The sequence below is a fragment of the Xenopus laevis genome, chromosome 6S (genome assembly GCF_017654675.1).
Source record: "Xenopus laevis strain J_2021 chromosome 6S, Xenopus_laevis_v10.1, whole genome shotgun sequence".
Taxonomy (NCBI): domain Eukaryota; kingdom Metazoa; phylum Chordata; class Amphibia; order Anura; family Pipidae; genus Xenopus; species Xenopus laevis.
The window spans coordinates 1,993,513-2,016,074 of record NC_054382.1 but is presented as its reverse complement, the minus strand read 5'-3'; the positions used below and the strand labels follow the sequence as shown (position 1 = coordinate 2,016,074).

Below are 22,562 nucleotides of genomic sequence, written 5' to 3'. Positions count from 1 at the left end.
ACCATCAAATGCTAGCTGCTGATTGGTTGCTATGGCTTACTGCCCCTGCACACACTCGAGGGGTCGTTAAACACACAGTATGTACATTTCTCCCAACATTTTGGAAATAGAAAGATTTGCCGGGCGGAGCAAGTCACAGTTTCCCCAAGAGACCTGCTTATCTTAAAGTTACAATTGCTTCTTTTAAATTGTTACAAATGTATTTAGGTGCACCTGCCACATAATCTGGGCTCTCTGCTAAAAGCCAATTACGTTTTAGAAACCTTCTATCTTTTTCTGGCTGCTCAGTGCAGAAGATCAAAGAGAAAGTAGGGACATTTCAGTAACAATCGGTGACTGTGGGCTGAGCTGTGAAAATCGGGACTGTCCTGCAGAAAACAGCACAGTTGGGAGGAGGGTGTGTAAAGTGCAAAAAAGGGCACAATTGGTGATTATACAGATTTCGCACACTGAGTGGCGCCTGTATTGCCTCCTCTTCAGACAAGTGACCCGTGGCCTGATTCTTGGCTGAAGAGCTTCCTGTACTGCATCCAACTGGGGCGGCTCCAAGATTAGGCGTCTCCCACCCAACTCGTAACGTACCAGTTATTACCACGTGCAATTTAGGGAGCGTCAGCAGGTGCAGCTAGGGTTGCCACCTTTTCATAAAATTTCTACCGCCCAGTAGTGGGGGTGGGAACAGAAGGGGCGGTCTGTGATGTAAAAGGGGCGGACCATAATATAAAAGTAGGTGGGGCCACGACGCGCTGTGGCCAGAAGTTGGCGAAAAGGTAAGTTTTGAGCTGAGGCCCAAGGGCTTTTGTTAAGGGAATTACAAATTTACCGGCAACTACATTGTAATACCGGCCCCGGCCTTGGCAGGTGTTTTACCGGCTAGGCGGGTAAAATACCGGCCAGGTGGCAACTCTAGGTGCAGCCCACATCCCAGAACTTACATAAATCAAAGATAGGAGATATTTCATTGTACAGAACAAGCAGTGTGGCAGCTCCTACTTGTTAATATGAATAGTTACAAACATGTAGAGAGTGTGATTATAGAGAGTGTGATTATAGAGAGTGTGATGATTATAGAGAGTGTGATGATTATAGAGAGTGTGATTATAGAGTGTGATGATTATAGAGAGTGTGATTATAGAGAGTGTGATTATAGAGAGTGTGATTATAGAGAGTGTGATTATAGAGAGTGTGATTATAGAGAGTGTGATGATTATAGAGAGTGTGATTATAGAGAGTGTGATTATAGAGAGTGTGATTATAGAGAGTGTGATTATAGAGAGTGTGATTATAGAGTGTGATTATGTAGAATGATGAGCTGGGGAATCTCTCTCCTGTCACACAGCTGCTGCCAAGCTCAGGGCCAGTGTTGGACTGGGATGCCAGGGGTCCACCAGAAAACCTTAGACAGTGGACCTTTCCAAACGATTATTTCTCCCCTACTCACTCAACCTCTTTATTCTCCTAGTCTTTTATATATTTACAATATTCTCCCATTATTAAGCATTTTTCACCATAAAGAAATAGGGAATGACCATGAAATAAGCCAAATGTTTAGAAACAAGAGGCCCACTAACACCTGGGCCCCCCGGGAGTTTTCCTGGTATCCCTGTGGGCTAGTCCGACACTGCTCAGGGCCACACACACAGACAGACACAAGAGAGGGGCCCCAGGTAAAGCAGAAAGGGTTGGGATTCAATGAGAGGCATGAAGGGGTTATCCAGCCGAAGTGCAACTCCAACCAGTATCACAGCAGCCATTGAACAGGTGGGCCCCAATTTATCGCTAGGGTTTGCCGAATGTCTGGATTTCACCAGGACAGCCCAGTTTTTGAAAGGGAAAAGTGCCTGTCTGGATTTCCAAATTAGGAAATCCGGACAGGCCATTGACATTAATGACATGGCGATCAGCCAATTGCTAATCACCACGGCATCAGTCCCACCTCCGACGTAATCTGCCCCTCCCCCTTGTGTAACTGGTCCACCACTGACATCATCCACCCGCCCCCGATGTCATCCACCCGCCCCTTTTCCCTGATTGGAAGGTGGCAACCCTTAATATAAATGCTAGGAATAGTATAGACTTATTACACAATGGAATCCTCTGTCATTTGTACTTTTCTACCCCCCATTTCTATTCAGATAAGTGGCCTCTGTGCTGGGATAATATCATGGTCTTGTCATTAATATCCCACCCCATTGCAGACTGGCCACACATCAACGCCCATCCCCAACGTTTCCCTGGCTCCTCCCACTGGCAGTTTCCTATAAAGGGTAAATAACACTACAGCAGGATTATATGAGAGGACAGGGGAGGCTGGGGGCAGTCAGACAGGGAACAATGGCAGATATGCCTCAATCTAGAAACAAAACAAGAGAGAAATCATTTCATATTCACCTGTTTTAATGAAAGAAGCAAAAGTGAAACATGGAGGGGCCTGTGGCCTTTTAGCAAAGAACATTGTGTTCAGCAATAATCTACTTCCATATTCCTTTCCCTCGGCCCATTAGTGAATACCAGGAAACACTGCTGTTTAGTTTTGCTCTCTCACTCATTTGCCCCAGCAATTGCCATATTTGTGTTTCTCTGCCTATTCCCAGAAGCCTCTGCTGTGTATGAGCAATTGCACAGACTGACTCCTTCCTCTCAGCGTCTCCTCCTCATCCTCACGGTTTCACTCCACTCTGCACTTTACAGCTGCACAATGTGGTTGTTGAGAATCGCCCAGGTTGTAATGCAAAAAGCTGCTAAACTGGTGATCATGGGACACCCAAGGGAAGATAACCCTCATCCTACCCAATAATCCTTCATTGTTTTCTGTCCCTCGGATATAAGATCACTAAGCTGAAGCCATGAGACACAGTGACTGAGCCTCAGCAACATATCGGCTCATTCTGTACAGGTGAATGGTTTCTCCCCAGTGTGAGTCATCTGGTGAATGCGAAGGTTTCCATTTTTAGCAAAGCTTTTCCCGCACTCTGTACAGGTGAATGGTTTCTCCCCGGTGTGCGTCATCTGGTGCATGTGAAAGGTGCTCTTTTTAGTAAACGTTTTCCCACACTCGGTGCAGGTGAATAGTTTCTTTCTGGCGTGAGTTCTTTGGTGCTTCCTAAGGCTGTTCTTTACACTAAACTTTTTCCCACATTCAGGACAGGTGAAAGGTTTCTCCCCCGTGTGAATTTTGTGGTGGTTTCGAAGGGTGCTCCATAAATTAAAGCTCTTGCCACATTCAGTGCAGGTGAACGGTTTCTCCCCGGTGTGAATCCTCTGGTGTATCAGAAGGTTTCTCTTTTCAGTAAATCGTTTGCCACATTCCGTACAAGTGAAAAGGTTGTCCCCGGTGTGGATTCGCTGGTGTTTGCGAAGGTTGCTCTTTCTAGTAAAAATTTTGCCACATTCGGTGCAGGTGAATGGTTTCTCCCCGCCGTGATTCTTTTGGTGATTTAGAAGGTGTCCCTTTGCATAGAATGACCTCCCACAGTCTGTACATGAATACGATTTGCCCACTATGTGAATTCTCATGTGTTTACGGAGGCTACTGCTTAATGGAAAGCTTTTCTCACATTCTGTGCAGGCGAATGGTTTCTCCCCGGTGTGACTTTCCTCATGTGTCCCATCGAGGTGGGTGACTTCACTTTTCAGAGAGCAATCGTCAACATATGTTGTGTCCGAGTCAGACTCTGATTTGGGCAGTTCAGACCCCTCAGCCTTCATGTACCCACCTAATAACAACAAACAGGAGAGAACATATTCACCATCTGTTATAACTGTTATTTCAAACTATCCCAGACTTTTTTTAGTAATCTCAGAGCCAGGGGCGTAACTATAGAGGAAGCAGACCCTGCTGGGGGGCCCAGGAGTGTAGGGGGCCCAGTGAGACCCTAATTAATTAGCAATTTTAATATATCTTGGTAAAATAGGCCAACTTATAAATATTTTGGGGCCCTAAATTGAATTTGCTATGGGGGCCCAGTAACAACTAGTTACACCACTGCTCGGAGCCTTTAAGAAATAAGGTAGAAAGAGTCGCGCTCCTGGCACGAGGCATTTTTTTTTTAAAAAAAAAATAGGAATTTTGCCTCTTCTAGTGCAAAGAGTTCTCCCTACTAGCAATGTGCAACCCCCCAACTCACTCCAATGGTCTAGTCCACCTCAGCGCAGCACTAAATGCCATATCACCCCCCTGGGTAAATATTAGGGGTGCACTGAATCCAGGATTTGGTTCGGGATTTGGCCTTTTTCAGCAGGAATCGGATTGGGCCAAACCAAATCTGAATTTGAATATGCAAATTAGGGGCGGGGTTGGGAAATTGCATGACCTTTTTGTCACAAAACAAGGAAGTAAAAGTGTTTTCCCCTTCCCACCTCTAATTTACAAATGCAAATTAGGATTCAGATTCGGTATTCAGCCGAATGTTTCGCGGAGGATTCGGTGGTTCGGCCGAATCCCGAACAGTGGATTTGGTGCAACCCTAGTAAATATGACATTGCTATAGGGGAGAATTCCCCTCATCGTGTAGTAAGTGATGATAAATATGGCGCCTGGTTTGGGTTATAAAGAACTGTTTAAAAATCGCCTCTTTGTTCAAGCGCTTGTAGCTCTTATAGGCACTTGGGTGGGACTGATAGGGAACAGCAGTTTATTTTCTCTGTGCCAGGGAAATATAACAATCCATCAGAAACCAGGGCTGAAATAGGAGTAGGCAGAAGAGGCCCATGCCTGGGGCTCAATGGTGGTGGCACATACATGTCTTGTCTGACCACCACTAGTCTAGTCCTCAGCCCACTCCTCACTTAACATTGTCCCCTACTGCACCATCAATTCACCTGCTGTTCCTCCCTCCCCACTTTCTTGCCCTGGGGAATGAGGGCACCACATATTATTTCTTAGTGCCAACACAATGAGTGAGAAATTAAAATGATGCTTTATGTCCCCTTTAAATCTTCCTGTTTCTTTATGACATCAACCCTTTCCCAATAATTCTTTCCTTTCTGCTTGAAAGTTTAACTGAACCATTAAAATAAGTGAATGTAAAATGGATGAGGGGGCTATTCTAAGCACTTTTGCAATGTACATTCATTATTTATTTATGTTTAATTCCAAGATATTAAGGGATACATGTACTGTTAATATGAATGAATTTTGTTACAACAGCGCCACCTGCTGGTCATTTTCCCACCAGTCTGACCAGCAAGTAGTCAATGAAGTTGTCAGGAGAAAGAAAGAGGCTGATGTTCTTCTGCTTAGGAAAACAATTAGAAACCTTTCTCACATCTTTCCTAAGCAGAAGAACATCAGCCTCTTTCTTTCTACTGACAATTTCTATGAGAACTTAAAGGAGACAAACAGACTTTCTAGCACCCCCTGATTGTGTAGGTAATGATGAATAATATACGGTGCCTGAAATCCATCTGGGATAACAATGACTCTTCCACATTGTCTGCTCTGTGTCTGTAACAGTAAAGTGGTGGGTGAGTCCTAATGGTCACTGCTCAGTAGTACAATAGTCAGTAGCCAATCACATGAGGAGAGTCTGCAGGTCCCTATCATATCTACCTAAATGCTGATTGGCTGGAATGCTAGTGCCAAATTCCTGACAGCCAATCGCTCCTCCACACAGCCTGGGAAACCAGCCAGTGAAAGTGAAATGGGTGGGTGGTGCCGATTGATTTTCAGGAACATTTCCATTGCCTCTGTTTGTAATGGTGTATAGCACATTGGGTATTTCTGTTCAACCTCTATACCTGTCTTCTGAAAATCTTCTATTAATGATGAGCAGAATAAATGCTTTAGGGCTCATATCAAAGGGCACTGGGAGCTGCACTGCGAGTACATTGGGTACCTAGACTGGAAGCCAAATCATTTGATTGGAAGCCAAAACCTTGAATATTCAGTGACACAACACCTGCACTTAATGGAATGAGACCCACCTTGTAGCAAGTGAGACTCACTGAGGAGGTTCAGAGACAAAAAGGTTCTAAGTAGGGAAATATTAAATATATCACATCCAGCTGGACATTCAAAGTCTATTTCAGCCCCAGATTTATGTGGTTCCTACAGCATTGCCAGATCAACTCACACTCATACCTGTCTCACTCTCACAAGTAGGGAGATAATTGGGATCAATGTTACACATCCCTGTCTACTTACCCCCAACACTAACTGCTACTGATGAACTTTCCACTGGGTCCTGATCATCTTCAGGGTCTGCTTCTTCTTTCTTTATCTTTTCCTGTAATATTTCTGGTTGTAACTCTGGGGAAGCTGCCAATAAGGAAGAGACAGAGGTGAGTAAAGTTGGGAGTAAGGAAGAGACAGGGGTGAGTAAAGCTGGGAGTAAGGAAGAGACAGGGGCGAGTAAAGCTGGGAGTAAGGAAGAGACAGGGGTGAGTAAAGCTGGGAGTAAGGAAGAGACAGGGGTGAGTAAAGTTGGGAGTAAGGAAGAGACAGGGGTGAGTAAAGTTGGGAGTAAGGAAGAGACAGGGGTGAGTAAAGTTGGGAGTAAGGAAGAGACAGGGGTGAGTAAAGTTGGGAGTAAGGAAGAGACAGGGGTGAGTAAAGTTGGGAGTAAGAAAGAGACAGGGGTGAGTAAAGCTGGGAATAAGGAAGAGACAGGGGTGAGTAAAGCTGGGAGTAAGGAAGAGACAGGGGTGAGTAAAGCTGGGAGTAAGGAAGAGACAGGGGTGAGTAAAACTAGAAGAAACTTGATTTACGAAATAAAAAACAGAAAAGCATCCATTAAATTCAGTGAATAAATAATGGCTACTTACCCCTATCAGTTAGTAGGGCTGCTGAGCTTTGTTTTGGGTTCTGATAATCTTCTGAGTCTGATTCTTCTTTCTTGATCTCCATCTGTAATATTTCTGATTCAGCCAATGGGGAAACTGCCAGTAAGGAAGAGACAGGGGTGAGTAAAGCTGGGAGTAAGGAAGAGACAGGGGTGAGTAAAGCTGGGAGTAAGGAAGAGACAGGGGTGAGTAAAACTAGAAGAAACTTGATTTACGAAATACAAAGCAGAAAAGCATCCATTCAATTCAGTGAATAAATAATGGCTACTTACCCCTATCAGTTAGTAGGGCTGCTGAGCTTTGTTTTTGGTTCTGATAATCTTCTGAGTCTGATTCTTCTTTCTTGATCTTCATCTGTAATATTTCTGATTCAGCCAATGGGGAAGCTGCCAGTAAGGAAGAGACAGGGGTGAGTAAAGCTGGGAGTAAGGAAGAGACAGGGGTGAGTAAAGCTGGGAGTAAGGAAGAGAAAGGGGTGAGTAAAGCTGAGAGTAAGGAAAAGACAGGGGTGAGTAAAGCTGGGAATAAGGAAGAGACAGGGGTGAGTAAAGCTGGGAGTAAGGAAGAGACAGGGGTGAGTAAAGATGGGAGTAAGGAAGAGACAGGGGTGAATAAAGCTGGGAGTAATGAAGAGACAGGGGTGAGTAAAGCTGGGAGTAAGGAAGAGACAGGGGTGAGTAAAGCTGGGAGTAAGGAAGAGACAGGGGTGAGTAAAGCTGGGAGTAAGGAAGAGACAGGGGTGAGTAAAGCTGGGAGTAAGGAAGAGACAGGGGTGAGTAAAGCTGGGAGTAAGGAAGAGACAGGGGTGAGTAAAGCTGGGAGTAAGGAAGTGCTTCATCTCACTGAATACTGATTACCTACCCCCATCTGTAAATTGTGCTACTGATCTTTCCTTTGGGTCCTGATGGTCTTCTGAGTCTGATTCTTCTTTCTTTATCTGTAACATTTCTACTTGTGTCTCTGGGGAACCTGCCAGTAAGTAATGGGCAGTGTCATGTAAAGCTGGGAGTAAGGAATTCTACTGGGAATTATGTCTGTGCCAAACTCAGTGTTTTCTTATTAACCCTGAATCTCTCTGTGGCACCTTATTAATAGAGAAACGTTACTCACCGGCCCCAGGAACGGGATCCATTTCCCTCTTTATTGTGTCCAGAGGATCCTCAGTGTCCGGCTCTTCATTCTCCCATTTCCCCTCTAACCTCCTTGTTTCCATCTCTGGAGAACCTGACAGCAAGGAACACAAACCCACCATATAAAGCTGCCTGTGGGGATCCCCCTCTCATATCACTACAATAAATACATGTTGTACTGGGACCAGTTTATCCCCCAGTCCCACAGTCTCCCCTCTCTATCAGTCCCTGCAGCAGGATTAACCCCCAGTCTCCCCTCTCTATCAGTCCCTGCAGCAGGATTAACCCCCAGTCTCCCCTCTCTATCAGTCCCTGCAGCAGGATTAACCCCCAGTCTCCCCTCTCTATCAGTCCCTGCAGCAGGATTAACCCCCAGTCTCCCCTCTCTATCAGTCCCTGCAGCAGGATTAAGCCCCAGTCTCCCCTCTCTATCAGTCCCTGCAGCAGGATTAACCCCCAGTCTCCCCTCTCTATCAGTCCCTGCAGCAGGATTAACCCCCAGTCTCCCCTCTCTATCAGTCCCTGCAGCAGGATTAACCCCCAGTCTCCCCTCTCTATCAGTCCCCTGCAGCAGGATTAACCCCCAGTCTCCCCTCTCTATCAGTCCCTGCAGCAGGATTAACCCCCAGTCTCCCCTCTCTATCAGTCCCTGCAGCAGGATTAACCCCCAGTCTCCCCTCTCTATCAGTCCCTGCAGCAGGATTAACCCCCAGTCTCCTCTCTCTATCAGTCCCTGCAGCAGGATTAACCCCCAGTCTCCCCTCTCTATCAGTCCCTGCAGCAGGATTAACCCCCAGTCTCCCCTCTCTATCAGTCCCTGCAGCAGGATTAACCCCCAGTTTCCCCTCTCTATCAGTCCCTGCAGCAGGATTAACCCCCAGTCTCCCCTCTCTATCAGTCCCTGCAGCAGGATTAACCCCCAGTCTCCCCTCTCTATCACTCCCTGCAGCAGGATTAACCCCCAGTCTCCCCTCTCTATCAGTCCCTGCAGCAGGATTAACCCCAGTCTCCCCTCTCTATCAGTCCCTGCAGCAGGATTAAGCCCCAGTCTCCCCTCTCTATCAGTCCCTGCAGCAGGATTAACCCCAGTCTCCCCTCTCTATCAGTCCCTGCAGCAGGATTAACCCCCAGTCTCCCCTCTCTATCAGTCCCTGCAGCAGGATTAACCCCCAGTCTCCCCTCTCTATCAGTCCCTGCAGCAGGATTAAGCCCCAGTCTCCCCTCTCTATCAGTCCCTGCAGCAGGATTAACCCCCAGTCTCTCCTCTCTATCAGTCCCTGCAGCAGGATTAACCCCCAGTCTCTCCTCTCTATCAGTCCCTGCAGCAGGATTAACCCCCAGTCTCTCCTCTCTATCAGTCCCTGCAGCAGGATTAACCCCCAGTCTCCCCTCTCTATCAGTCCCTGCAGCAGGATTAACCCCCAGTCTCTCCTCTCTATCAGTCCCTGCAGCAGGATTAACCCCCAGTCTCCCCTCTCTATCAGTCCCTGCAGCAGGATTAACCCCCAGTCTCCCCTCTCTATCAGTCCCTGCAGCAGGATTAACCCCCAGTCTCCCCTCTCTATCAGTCCCTGCAGCAGGATTAAGCCCCAGTCCCACAGACAGTACAGGAGGAGGAGGCGGAGGAGGAGGGAGAGTCACTTACCCAGCAGGCCAGGGACACAGAATACGGAAGTTACAGGACGTCTCTCAGGTCGGGTTATGGAGAAAAGCAGGAGTTCAATGATCCCGCCCTGTTTGAGGCAGCTCCACGATTTAGCCAATGAGCAGCTCAGTCCATAGATCAATCAAAAGGTCTCTTCCTGTTCAGAGTTGTCACTGTTACAGAGATGTTGCCATATTGTTGGTGGGCACTAGATTAGGCAGGAATCTCGTTTAAAGGGAAAATATACCCTATTTTTTTTTTTTTTTACATGGGCTCAGCAAAATTAAGTTTCAAGGGAACATTTTTAAAGATAATATTAATTTGTAACCTTGTGTGACCGGCCCTAATGGCTAACACTGCTGGAATAGTGGGTTGTCTAATGCTCTAGTGGGTTGTTTTATTGGCTTGAGAATGGCCTGTACTTGTTGCTTCACTTTCAATTTACTCTGCCTAATGAAATACCCTGGGCTACAACTGCCACATGTACTAGTGTCTCCCAACCAACTTGTGCCTCTACATTTACTTATATCCCTGCACCCGACCCAACCACGTCACAGAGAGAATAATCAATAACTGACGAGTCACAGATGGAAGTTGGACAAGGTCACGGGGACGGTAAGGACAACAGCAAGAGCTCGGCCCACCCTCATCCTAAATATTTTGTGTAATTGTTGGCCTGAACCCACATGCCCTGAGCTGACCAAGCAGGGTCGGACTGGTGGGTGCAGGGACCAACATGGCTGCCACCCCAGGGCCCCCCACTCCCCTACATGGGCCACATTACAGGATCAGGTCTGGCAGGGTCAGGAATGACTGTCCTAGTCCAACTCTGCAGCCCAAACATCACCACCATGTGCCATTAGCTTCAGCCTCTCTGTATTATCTCGTACAGTAAAGGCTACATATTATATATATAATACACAAAAGCCATGAATAATCTTCTAAATTATATCCTTACCTAACGGTAATTTCTGATGTCATCAGTTATAAACGGTGAGTTCTGATGTCATCAGTTATAAACGGTGAGTTCTGATGTCATTTCTGTCACATGACTCACTGAAATTTGTGTATTATAATAAATAAAGTACCCCCAGTTGTAAAATATGAGGATATTAGAAGTTCCGTAACCTGTATAAAAACACTCGTACTTTTATATGGTCATGAAACTCCTCTGTGACTTATAATATCCTTATATTTTACAAGAGGGGGTACTTTATTCACTATATATATATCCATACACACCCATGAATATCCTGTAAATGATATCCTTATTAATGGTGGGAGTTACAGTTCAACACTCCATCTGAACACTGTTCACATTTGGCTTCGTCTTTTCTCGTAGTAAAATCACATGGATGTGTTTTTTAAACACTGGAATTTTTTTTCCTCAATATTTTAGATGTTTAGTTTGTTTAGCTGATGCGCCTGTAGTGTTTGTGGTGTTTGTGGGTGTTGTTAAGCGAGTGCTCCCCATGGCTGAATAGAAATGTACAGACACACACAGTGTAAATAATGGGATAACGTCTCATATATTCATTAAATAGATTAGGAGACATTGGTTCCTGACTCTGCAGATCCCTCATTGTTACAAGAGGCTGGAGAAGGTCGTGTGGCTTCACTGGTGTAAATCCATGATACAAATGTTGCCCCCAGCCTGCCCCCCACCTGGAACACTTGTACCTGTAACTCTCCAATGTCACACGTATATAATGTCTGACCAGCCCTGGATATGAGACCCCTGCTCCCCCAGTAGTTATACAAGTGCATTAGTGATGTGCGAGCTGATACCCCCGGGTTGACCTGCCCTCCTCCTCCTGTTCTCCCCGCCCTCCACCTTACATTGCCGGCTTCCAGTTTTATAGCCGCACAACTGCTCACGGCAGGTCCGGACTGAGAATTTAAATAGGCCCTGGTATTTCAGGTACACAGAGACCCAATCAGCCCACGTAGAGGCCCACCCATCCCCCACCAGCCCACTAAATACTGACTTTCAATGGCGCCTTATAGCAGCCCCTCTGGCATTTGCCAGAACCCACAGATTGCCAGTCAGGACCTGGCTCACGGGTTTTACCCGACCCGCACATCACTAAAGTGCATAGATCACAAAATGCTCCTAGTGGTTGATATGAGAATAACATCCAAGCAGAAGTGATAAAAGTAAAACCAGGGTCGGACTGGTCAGGAGGGACACTGATAAAAACCCCGGTGGACCAGACCCGCTATACGTGGATACTGAGTATACTCCCCTGCCTGTAAGTAGCAGACAATTTGGCAGTAAGAAGGAAGAAGACAGTATAAGGCAGGAATCCCCAACATTTCTTACCTGTAGTGTCGGACTGGCTCACAGGGATACCAGCAAAACTCCCAGGTGTCATGGTGATTGTATGTGAATGCGAGTGTGTTTTCCAAGCATGGGACAGTGAGATCAAATGGTAATTCATTTATTAATAGTAAAAAGATGCAGGTTGAGAGTGTTGCTCCATTAAATAATGGTACCAGTATGGTTGTAACAGATACAGAAAAGGCAAATGTGTTAAATCAGTTCTTTCCTTCAGTGTATACAATAGAGGAGTCAGAGTTCCCAGGCTCACTTTATAGCTGCACTAATGGCTCAGCTCAATCTAGTCAGTGGCTGACTCAGGATATGATTCATAAAGCTTTAATAAAAATGTATGTAAACAAGGCTCCAGGGCCTGATGGCATACACCCCCGGGTTCTAAGAGAGTTTAGTTCAGTCTTAGACCAGCCCCTATTTCTGATTTTCTCAGATTCGCTTTCATCTGGTATGGTGCCTATGGATTGGAGAAAAAAGAGATTACAGTCTTAGCCTGGCAATTATAGGCCAGTAAATCTGACATCTGTAGTGGGTAAATTATTTGAAGGCTTGTTAAGGGATCACATTCATGACCTAGTGAGTGACATTATGAGCAGCAATCAGCATGGCTTTATGAAGGACAGGTCATGTATAAGAAGGGGTTGGATGGTGTTTAGCAAGTGAGGGAATACAGGGATATGGGAGAGAGCTCATAGTACAAGTTGATCCAGGGACTGGTCCCATTTTGGAGTCAGGAAGGAATTTTTCCCCCTCTGAGGCAAATTGGAGAGACTTCAGATGGGTTTTCACCTTCCTCTGGATCAACTGACAGTTAGGCAGGTTATATATAGACTTAATGTTGAACTTGACGGACATGTAATTTTTCAACCTAATTTACTATGTTACTACGAAGATAGGTTACAGTACTTTATTCCCCTCCCCAGTTTATCACTTTTTTGTGGGGTTCAGGATCGGTGTTCAGCGAAATCCTTTGGTAAAATATTCATTATTGGTTCAAATCCACAAATGATTGATCCGGGAAGATCCCCAATAATATCCATCAGTAATATAATATTTGAAATGACATTAAATGAATGTTAAGCATAAAATGAAACCATTTAGGTGAGAACAGCACACTGTGATTATGAAATGAATTCCCCCAAGGTAAAACAGCACTGGCTACAACCGCAAGATGGGGGTCAAAATGAAAAATCAGCATATTTGTCCCAGTGAAGCAGAAATAAGAGTGTCACACATTCTGTCCAGCTGACTGTGCCGGCAGTTATTTTATGTTAGTCAACGGGGGGGGTCTGAAACCTAATTCCTTTTGGAAAAGGTTATCTCCCCTTTAATCACTTTCATAATCCAGAGTCGGACTGGGCCGGCGGGACTACCCAATCACAACAGAGAAGGTACCGCTGCTGGTGAGGTGAAGGGGGACACGGGGCCCCATGTAGGGAGTGAAGGTTGGGTGGGGGATCACAGGCTCCTGATCTGGCAGCCCCAGTGGGCCACAACCCCCCCCAGTCCGACGCATGCAGGATACCAGTTCTACCGCCCGTATCATGGAAGGGGCGGAACGTTCCCTTTGTTCCGCACACATAAAGCTTTCACACCTTTGTGAATTTTCTGATGTCTGGTGAGTTTGTGCCTTTCAGGGAAACACTTCCCACATTCTGAACATGTCAATGGTTTCCCCCTGGTGTGGACGTTCTCGTGCCGGTGAAGGCTGGCGCTGTCAAAGTAACTTTCCCCACATTCCGCGCAGGTAAAGGTTTTCTCCCCGCTGTGAACTCTCTGGTGTTTATAAAATCTGCCTCTGCTGCTGAAACCTCGTCCGCACTGTGCGCACGTGAATGGTTTCTTCCCGGTGTGGACCCTCTGGTGATTGTAGAGGCTGCTGTGGTGGGAGAAGCTCTTCCCGCACTCTGTGCATGTGAATGGTTTCTCTCCCGTGTGAGTCCGGTGATGTTTCTGAAGATCAGTCTTCATGTAAAACCTCTTGCCGCATTCTGTGCACTTAAAGGGTTTCTCCCCTGTGTGAATTTTCTGGTGCTTCCTGAGGCCATTCTTTAAATTAAACCTTCTCCCGCACTCAGTGCACATAAAAGGTTTCTCCCCTGTGTGAATTCTCAGGTGGGCATCGAGACTGCTCTTCTGGCAGAAACTTTTCCCGCATTCGGTGCACAGGAACGGTATCTCTCCTCTGTGAAGTCTCAGGTGGTTCTGAAATTCACTTCTTAAAGGAAACTGTTGGCCGCATTCTGTACAGATTAAAGGTGTTTCCCCAGCGTGAGTGCTCAGATGTTTAGCAAGACCAGTCCTCAAACTGAAGCCTTTCCCACATTCCATGCATGTAAATGGTTTCACCCCGGAGTGAAACCTCTTGTGCTTCTGAAGTTCCTCTTTTACATAAAAACCTTTCCCACATTCCGTACAGGTGAAGGGTTTCTCCCCTGTGTGAAGTCGTTGGTGCTTCTCAAGTTTCTGTTTCCCAGAAAACATTTTCCCACATTGTAAACATTTAAATGATTTCTCTCTTGTGTGAATTTTCTGGTGGCTTATTAGTCTCTTTTTTATGGAGAAACATTTCCCACATTCAGCGCATCTGAATGGTTTTACCCCGGAGTGATTACTGACGTGGGTCACAAGCTGGTACTTGTAAGTGAACTTCTTCCAGCATAAATGACATGCAAAGGGTTTCTCCCTGGTGTGGATCCTCTTGTGCATCACAAAGCTGCGACCCTGCTTCTCTCCTGCGTGAAACTGCGGATACCCTGCGACATTGAGATGCACAACAGTGTTAAACACAAACTCATAACAAATAAACAGCACATCCAATAGACTGGAGGAGTCCTTGTGGATTAAATGCTGTCTGGTAATTATACACAATCTAATACATTATATAAACCTGTCCTGTTTCAGGGGTCTCATCATCACATTATTAATTCATTCCCAGAGGACAAACTTATCTGACATTACAGTTAAGTCTTTAGTCTCAGTCGTTTGCTACTCACCTACATCCATTGGGGTCAGAGGATCGTCACAATCAGAATCCTCCTCCTTTATCTTTATCTGTAATATTTCTGGATCCTCCTCGGGGAAAGCTGTAAGTAAGAGAGAGACAAGGGAAAGTCAAGATGTGATTGCTGCAGTTCTGCAGAGACAAAAAGCATTAGGTCCAACAGCTGATAATCTAAATCAAAATCATTTCACTATCTGTATGTGCAGCCAAATAGCAATATTTTACATTAATTCTCTACAGTCATTGTCACCCAAGTTAACTTTAACCTGCACTGAATGCGGCTGTTACTGACAGAACCTCTGGCTACTTACCCTTGTCTGTAAGTGCGACTGCTGAGCTTCCCATTGGGGTCAGATCATCTTCATTTTCCAGTTCTTCCTCCTTTATCTTTATCTGTAATATTTCTGATTCAGTCAACGAGGAAGCTGGGAGTAAGGAAGAGACAGAGGTGAGTAAAGCTGGGAGTAAGGAAGAGACAGGGGTGAGTAAAGCTGGGAGTAAGGAAGAGAAGGGGTGAGTAAGTGGGAGTAGGAAGAGACAGGGGTGAGTAAAGCTGGGAGTAAGGAAGAGACAGGGGTGAGTAAAGCTGGGAGTAAGGAAAGAGACAGGGGTGAGTAAGCTGGGAGTAAGGAAAGAGACAGGGGTGAGTAAAGCTGGGAGTAAGGAAGAGACAGGGGTGAGTAAAGCTGGGAGTAAGGAAGAGACAGGGGTGAGTAAAGCTGGGAGTAAGGAAGAGACAGGGGTGAGTAAAGCTGGGAGTAAGGAAGAGACAGGGGTGAGTAAAGCTGGGAGTAAGGAAGAGACAGGGGTGAGTAAAGCTGGGAGTAAGGAAGAGACAGGGGTGAGTAAAAGCTGGGAGTAAGGAAGAGACAGGGGTGAGTAAAGCTGGGAGTAAGGAAGAGACAGGGGTGAGTAAAGCTGGAGTAAGGAAGAGACAGGGGTGAGTAAGCTGGGAGTAAGGAAGAGACAGGGGTGAGTAAAGCTGGGAGTAAGGAAGAGACAGGGGTGAGTAAAGCTGGAGTAAGGAAGAGACAGGGGTGAGTAAAGCTGGGAGTAAGGAAGAGACAGGGGTGAGTAAAGCTGGGAGTAAGGAAGAGACAGGGGTGAGTAAAGCTGGGAGTAAGGAAGAGACAGGGGTGAGTAAAGCTGGGAGTAAGGAAGAGACAGGGGTGAGTAAAGCTGGGAGTAAGGAAGAGAACAGGGGTGAGTAAAGCTGGGAGTAAGGAAGAGACAGGGGTGAGTAAAGCTGGGAGTAAGGAAGAGACAGGGGCGAGTAAAGCTGGGAGTAAGGAAGAGACAGGGGTGAGTAAAGCTGGGAGTAAGGAAGAGACAGGGGTGAGTAAAGCTGGGAGTAAGGAAGAGACAGGGTGAGTAAAGCTGGGAGTAAGGAAGAGACAGGGTGAGTAAAGCTGGGAGTAAGGAAGAGACAGGGGTGAGTAAAAGCTGGGAGTAAGGAAGAAACAGGGGTGAGTAAAGCTGGGAGTAAGGAAGAGACAGGGTGAGTAAAGCTGGGAGTAAGGAAGAGACAAGGGTGAGTAAAGCTGGGAGTAAGGAAGAGACAGGGGTGAGTAAAGCTGGGAGTAAGGAAGAAACAGGGGTGAGTAAAGCTGGAGTAAGGAAGAGACAGGGGTGAGTAAAGCTGGGATAAGGAAGAGACAGGGGTGAGTAAAGCTGGGAGTAAGGAAGAGACAGGGGTGAGTAAAGCTGGGAGTAAGGAAGAGACAGGGGTGAGTAAAGCTGGGAGTAAGGAAGTGCTTGTGTTAGATGAGAAATACTTCATACAGGCTTTATAGGGGATTTGGGCAAATCTTTCTATAGAAACAGAAGCTGCTCATTCGTCTGCACCTAATGAGTCTCAACTGTACCCAGCCCAAGCCCCACCCACAAATACTGCCCCCCAGCCCAAGCCCCGCCCACATATACTGCCCCATCATCACCCTCTGCCCCCAGAGAAACAAGCTCCAACTGTCACCTGCCCACCATACTGGGAATAGCTGGAGATTTGTTCCCTCTGTGGGTTCCTGGGACGTGACCTTAACCCTGAATGTCCCCTAGAGAAGCCTGTGCTGTGTATAACATGTGTCTTATTAATAGAGAAACGTTACTCACCGGCCCCAGGAACGGGATCCATTTCCCTCTTTATTGTGCCAGAGGATCCTCAGTGTCCGGCTCTTCATTCTCCCATTTCCCCTCTAACCTCCTTGTTTCCATCTCTGGAGAACCTGACAGCAAGGAACACAAACCCACCATATAAAGCTGCCTGTGGGGATCCCCCCTCTCATATCACTACAATAAATACATGTTGTACTGGGACCAGTTTATCCCCCAGTCCCACAGTCTCCCCTCTCTATCAGTCCCTGCAGCAGGATTAACCCCCAGTCTCCCCTCTCTATCAGTCCCTGCAGCAGGATTAACCCCCAGTCTCCCCTCTCTATCAGTCCCTGCAGCAGGATTAACCCCCAGTCTCCCCTCTCTATCAGTCCCTGCAGCAGGATTAACCCCCAGTCTCCCCTCTCTATCAGTCCCTGCAGCAGGATTAACCCCAGTCTCCCCTCTCTATCAGTCCCTGCAGCAGGATTAACCCCCAGTCTCCCCTCTCTATCAGTCCCTGCAGCAGGATTAACCCCCAGTCTCCCCTCTCTATCAGTCCCTGCAGCAGATTAACCCCCAGTCTCCCCTCTCTATCAGTCCCTGCAGCAGGATTAACCCCAGTCTCCCCTCTCTATCAGTCCCTGCAGCAGGATTAACCCCCAGTCTCCCTCTCTATCAGTCCCTGCAGCAGGATTAACCCCCAGTCTCCCCTCTCTATCAGTCCCTGCAGCAGGATTAACCCTCAGTCTCCCCTCTCTATCAGTCCCTGCAGCAGGATTAACCCCCAGTCTCCCCCTCTTATCAGTCCCTGCAGCAGGATTAACCCCCAGTCTCCCCTCTCTATCAGTCCCTGCAGCAGGATTAACCCCCAGTCTCCTCTCTCTATCAGTCCCTGCAGCAGGATTAACCCCCAGTCTCCCCTCTCTATCAGTCCCTGCAGCAGGATTAACCCCCCAGTCTCCCCTCTCTATCAGTCCCTGCAGCAGGATTAACCCCCAGTCTCCCCTCTCTATCAGTCCCTGCAGCAGGATTAAGCCCCAGTCTCCCCTCTCTATCAGTCCCTGCAGCAGGATTAACCCCCAGTCTCCCCTCTCTATCAGTCCCTGCAGCAGGATTAACCCCCAGTCTCCCCTCTCTATCAGTCCCTGCAGCAGGATTAAGCCCCAGTCTCCCCTCTCTATCAGTCCCTGCAGCAGGATTAACCCCCAGTCTCCCCTCTCTATCAGTCCCTGCAGCAGGATTAACCCCCAGTCTCCCCTCTCTATCAGTCCCTGCAGCAGGATTAACCCCCAGTCTCCCCTCTCTATCAGTCCCTGCAGCAGGATTAACCCCCAGTCTCCCCTCTCTATCAGTCCCTGCAGCAGGATTAACCCCCAGTCTCCCCTCTCTATCAGTCCCTGCAGCAGGATTAACCCCCAGTCTCCCCTCTCTATCAGTCCCTGCAGCAGGATTAACCCCCAGTCTCCCCTCTCTATCAGTCCCTGCAGCAGGATTAACCCCCAGTCTCTCCTCTCTATCAGTCCCTGCAGCAGGATTAACCCCCAGTCTCCCTCTCTATCAGTCCCTGCAGCAGGATTAAGCCCCAGTCTCCCCTCTCTATCAGTCCCTGCAAGCAGGATTAACCCCCAGTCCTCCCCTCTCTATCAGTCCCTGCAGCAGGATTAACCCCCAGTCTCCCCTCTCTATCAGTCCCCTGCAGCAGGATTAAGCCCCAGTCTCCCCTCTCTATCAGTCCCTGCAGCAGGATTAAGCCCCAGTCTCCCCTCTCTATCAGTCCCTGCAGCAGGATTAACCCCCAGTCTCCCCTCTCTATCAATCCCTGCAGCAGGATTAAGCCCCAGTCTCCCCTCTCTATCAGTCCCTGCAGCAGGATTTAAGCCCCAGTCTCCCCTCTCTATCAGTCCCTGCAGCAGGATTAACCCCCAGTCTCCCCTCTCTATCAGTCCCTGCAGCAGGATTAACCCCCCGTCTCCCCTCTCTATCAGTCCCTGCAGCAGGATTAAACCCCAGTCTCCCCTCTCTATCAGTCCCTGCAGCAGGATTAACCCCCAGTCTCCCCTCTCTATCAGTCCCTGCAGCAGGATTAAACCCCAGTCTCCCCTCTCTATCAGTCCCTGCAGCAGGATTAAGCCCCAGTCTCCCCTCTCTATCAGTCCCTGCAGCAGGATTAACCCCCAGTCTCCCCTCCTATCAGTCCCTGCAGCAGGATTAAACCCCAGTCTCCCCCTCTATCAGTCCCTGCAGCAGGATTAACCCCAGTCTCCCCTCTCTATCAGTCCCTGCAGCAGGATTAACCCCCAGTCTCCCCTCTCTATTCAGTCCCTCAGCAGGATTAACCCCCGTCTCCCCTCTCTATCAGTCCCTGCAGCAGGATTAAACCCCCAGTCTCCCCTCTCATCAGTCCCTGCAGCAGGATTAACCCCCAGTCTCCCCTCTCTATCAGTCCCTGCAGCAGGATTAAACCCCAGTCTCCCCTCTCTATCAGTCCCTGCAGCAGGATTAAGCCCCAGTCTCCCCTCTCTATCAGTCCCTGCAGCAGGATTAACCCCCAGTCTCCCCTCTCTATCAGTCCCGCAGCAGGATTAACCCCCAGTCTCCCCTCTCTATCAGTCCCTGCAGCAGGATTAACCCCCAGTCTCCCTCTCTATCAGTCCCTGCAGCAGGATTAACCCCCAGTCTCCCCTCTCTATCAGTCCCTGCAGCAGGATTAAACCCAGTCTCCCCTCTCTATCAGTCCCTGCGCAGGATTACCCCCGTCTCCCCTCTCTATCAGTCCCTGCAGCAGGATTAAGCCCCAGTCTCCCTCTCTATCAGTCCCTGCAGCAGGATTAACCCCCAGTCTCCCCTCCTATCAGGTCCCTGCAGCAGGATTAACCCCCCGTTCCCCCTCTCTATCAGTCCCTGCAGCAGGATTAAACCCCAGTCTCCCCTCTCTATCAGTCCTGCAGCAGGATTAACCCCAGTCTCCCCTCTCATCAGTCCCTGCAGCAGGATTAAACCCCAGTCTCCCCTCTCTATCAGTCCCTGCAGCAGGATAAGCCCCAGTCTCCCTCTCTATCAGTCCTGCAGCAGGATTAACCCCCAGTCTCCCCTCTCTATCATCCCTGCAGCAGATTAACCCCCAGTCTCCCCTCTCTATCAGTCCCTGCAGCAGGATTAACCCCAGTCTCCCCTCTCTATCAGTCCCTGCAGCAGGATAAACCCCAGTCTCCCCTCTCTATCAGTCCCTGCAGCAGGATTAACCCCCAGTCTCCCCTCTCTATCAGTCCCTGCAGCAGATTAAGCCCCAGTCTCCCCTCTCTATCAGTCCCTGCAGCAGATTAAGCCCCAGTCTCCCCTCTCTATCAGTCCCTGCAGCAGGATTAACCCCCAGCCTCCCCTCTCTATCATCCTGCAGCAGGATTAACCCCCAGTCTCCCCTCTCTATCAGTCCCTGCAGCAGGGTTAACCCCCAGTCTCCCCTCTCTATCAGTCCCTGCAGCAGGATTAAACCCCAGTCTCCCCTCTCTATCATCCCTGCAGCAGGATTTTGCCCCAGTCTCCCCTCTCTATCAGTCCCTGCAGCAGGATTAACCCCCGTCTCCCCTCTCTTATCAGTCCCTGCAGCAGGATTAAGCCCCAGTCTCCCCCTCTCTATCAGTCCCTGCAGCAGGATTAACCCCCAGTCCCCCTCTCCCTTTTCAGTCCCTGCAGCAGATTAAACCCCAGTCTCCCTCTCTATCAGTCCCTGCAGCAGGATTAACCCCAGTCTCCCCTCTCTAAGTCCCTGCCAGCAGGATTAACCCCCAGTCTCCCCTCCTATCATCCCTGCAGAGATTAACCCCCCGTCTCCCCTCTCTATCAGTCCCTGCAGCAGGATAAACCCCAGTCTCCCCTCTCTATCAGTCCCTGCAGCAGGATTAACCCCCAGTCTCCCCTCTCTATCAGTCCCTGCAGCAGGATTAAACCCCAGTCTCCCCTCTCTATCAGTCCCTCAGCAGGATTAAGCCCCAGTCTCCCCCCCTCTATCAGTCCCTGCAGCAGGATTAACCCCGTCTCCCCTCTCTATCATCCCTGCAGCAGATTAACCCCATCCCCCTCTCTATCATCCCTGCAGCAGGATTAACCCCAGTCTCCCCCTCTCTATCAGTCCCTGCAGCAGGATTAACCCCCAGTCTCCCCTCTCTATCAGCCCTGCAGCAGGATTAACCCCCAGCTCCCCTCTCTATCAGTCCCTGCAGCAGGATTAAGCCCCAGTCTCCCCTCTCTATCAGTCCCTGCAGCAGATTAACCCCAGTCTCCCCTCTCTATCAGTCCCTGCAGCAGATTAACCCCAGTCTCCCCTCTATCAGTCCTCGCAGCAGGATTAACCCCAGTCTCCTGCAGCAGGATTAACCCCAGTCTCCCCTCTCTATCAGTCCCTGCAGCAAGATTAACCCCAGTCTCCCCTCTCTATCAGTCCCTGCGCAGGATTAACCCCAGTCTCCCCTCCATCAGTCCTGCAGCAGGATTAACCCCCAGTCTCCCCTCTCTATCAGTCCCGCAGCAGGATTAACCCCATCCCCAGACAGTACGGAGGAGGAGGAGGAGGAGGAGGGAAAATGACTACCCAGAGATGAGCTGAATGTGATACAGGGATGGAATGTCAGGGACACAGTAGAAGGGAGTTACAGGGAGCAGCAGGGGACAATTCCCAGTCTGTTTCTCTGTCCCTCACATCACGTCCCTCTCAAGTCTCTACGGATTTGCATTTAATTCGTGGATTGGATGAAAATGTGGAAACGTCACTGGATCATGTGACTGTCCTGACAGAAGGAAGCGGAAGGCAAAGTCTCATGAGGAAAGTGAGGGGGATGGAGACAGAGAGATTTCCCCCTCCCACTGGATTAAGTACGTCACAGACAGACGGCTGCAGAGTTATCACTGTGGGGGGACAGCGGTGCCATTTTGTTGGTGGGCACGTGTATGTCAGTTGTATAATTATAACCCTCTTCTGCTGCTGCTGCTGCATGAAATCTCTCACTTCCTTCCTTCCTGTCAGCTGACAGAGGCTGGGGCTCCTCCCCCTCCTTGCACAGAACCAATGAGTGGACTTGATGTTATTCACTGTGAGACATTTTCTGTCAGATCAGGTTCCCCCGCTGTCTATTCGGTGTATTTATGTCTATATATATATATATATATATAATGTGTCACACACACAAAGGAACCGGTTACATTCAGATTTAGTCCCACGGGAGCGGCTGCGGCCCCTCAGTAACTGGACTGTGTGAGGGACAAGGCCCCAGAGCCCTCACAGCTGCCACTGCCATTTTATATTTCCCACAATCCCCGGCACTGGCACTTGGCTCAGGACACCTCAGTTTTACTAATGATACAGATTGGGGGGAATCTTCATCTTATCAGTCAACTTCCTCATGTGCAGATAATGGGGGTGTTTTGGGCTCATTTCTGCTCTCAGCTGAGATTTCTCATTCCCCCCTCTAACGTTCCCACCCGCTGAGTAAAACTAATGTCTGATCCCAATTTTATTTATAGGGAATAAAGATAAATATATAGGAAGGTCAGTGATCCCAATGTTATTAATAGGGAATA

At 48.4% G+C, this 22,562-nt stretch overlaps 2 protein-coding genes across 7 annotated transcripts in view; both read right to left on the bottom strand.

The window, feature by feature from the left end:
* Window positions 1-22,562, bottom strand: part of LOC108695511 (oocyte zinc finger protein XlCOF6-like) — an 80,541-nt gene that overhangs the window by 49,660 nt on the left and 8,319 nt on the right. The window contains exons 1-5 of one of the 4 annotated variants that reach the window (XM_041568122.1): window positions 7,894-8,141; window positions 7,645-7,752; window positions 7,056-7,169; window positions 6,766-6,945; window positions 6,146-6,259 (exon numbers count right to left, since the gene is read on the bottom strand). The exons of 1 other annotated variant lie outside the window; for it this stretch is intronic. In XM_041568122.1, the coding sequence (XP_041424056.1) occupies window positions 6,146-6,259; window positions 6,766-6,945; window positions 7,056-7,169; window positions 7,645-7,752; window positions 7,894-8,035 (658 nt within the window). In that variant the 5' untranslated portion in view covers window positions 8,036-8,141. Of the gene's footprint in view, window positions 1-6,145; window positions 6,260-6,765; window positions 6,946-7,055; window positions 7,170-7,644; window positions 7,753-7,893; window positions 8,145-22,562 lie in introns of those variants that run through there. 2 more of the 4 variants (XM_041568131.1, XM_041568123.1) reach the window with 2 other exon arrangements.
* LOC121395193 (gastrula zinc finger protein XlCGF57.1-like) overlaps window positions 12,696-22,562 on the bottom strand; it is a 41,922-nt gene continuing 32,055 nt past the window's right edge. For 2 of the 3 annotated variants that reach the window (XM_041568175.1, XM_041568176.1), the window contains 4 exons: window positions 17,007-17,119; window positions 15,209-15,322; window positions 14,890-14,979; window positions 12,696-14,649 (listed from right to left, as the gene is read on the bottom strand). In XM_041568175.1, the coding sequence (XP_041424109.1) occupies window positions 13,436-14,649; window positions 14,890-14,979; window positions 15,209-15,322; window positions 17,007-17,028 (1,440 nt within the window). In that variant the 5' untranslated portion in view covers window positions 17,029-17,119 and the 3' untranslated portion in view covers window positions 12,696-13,435. Of the gene's footprint in view, window positions 14,650-14,889; window positions 14,980-15,208; window positions 15,323-17,006; window positions 17,313-22,562 lie in introns of those variants that run through there. The other variant, XM_041568177.1, reaches the window with a different exon arrangement.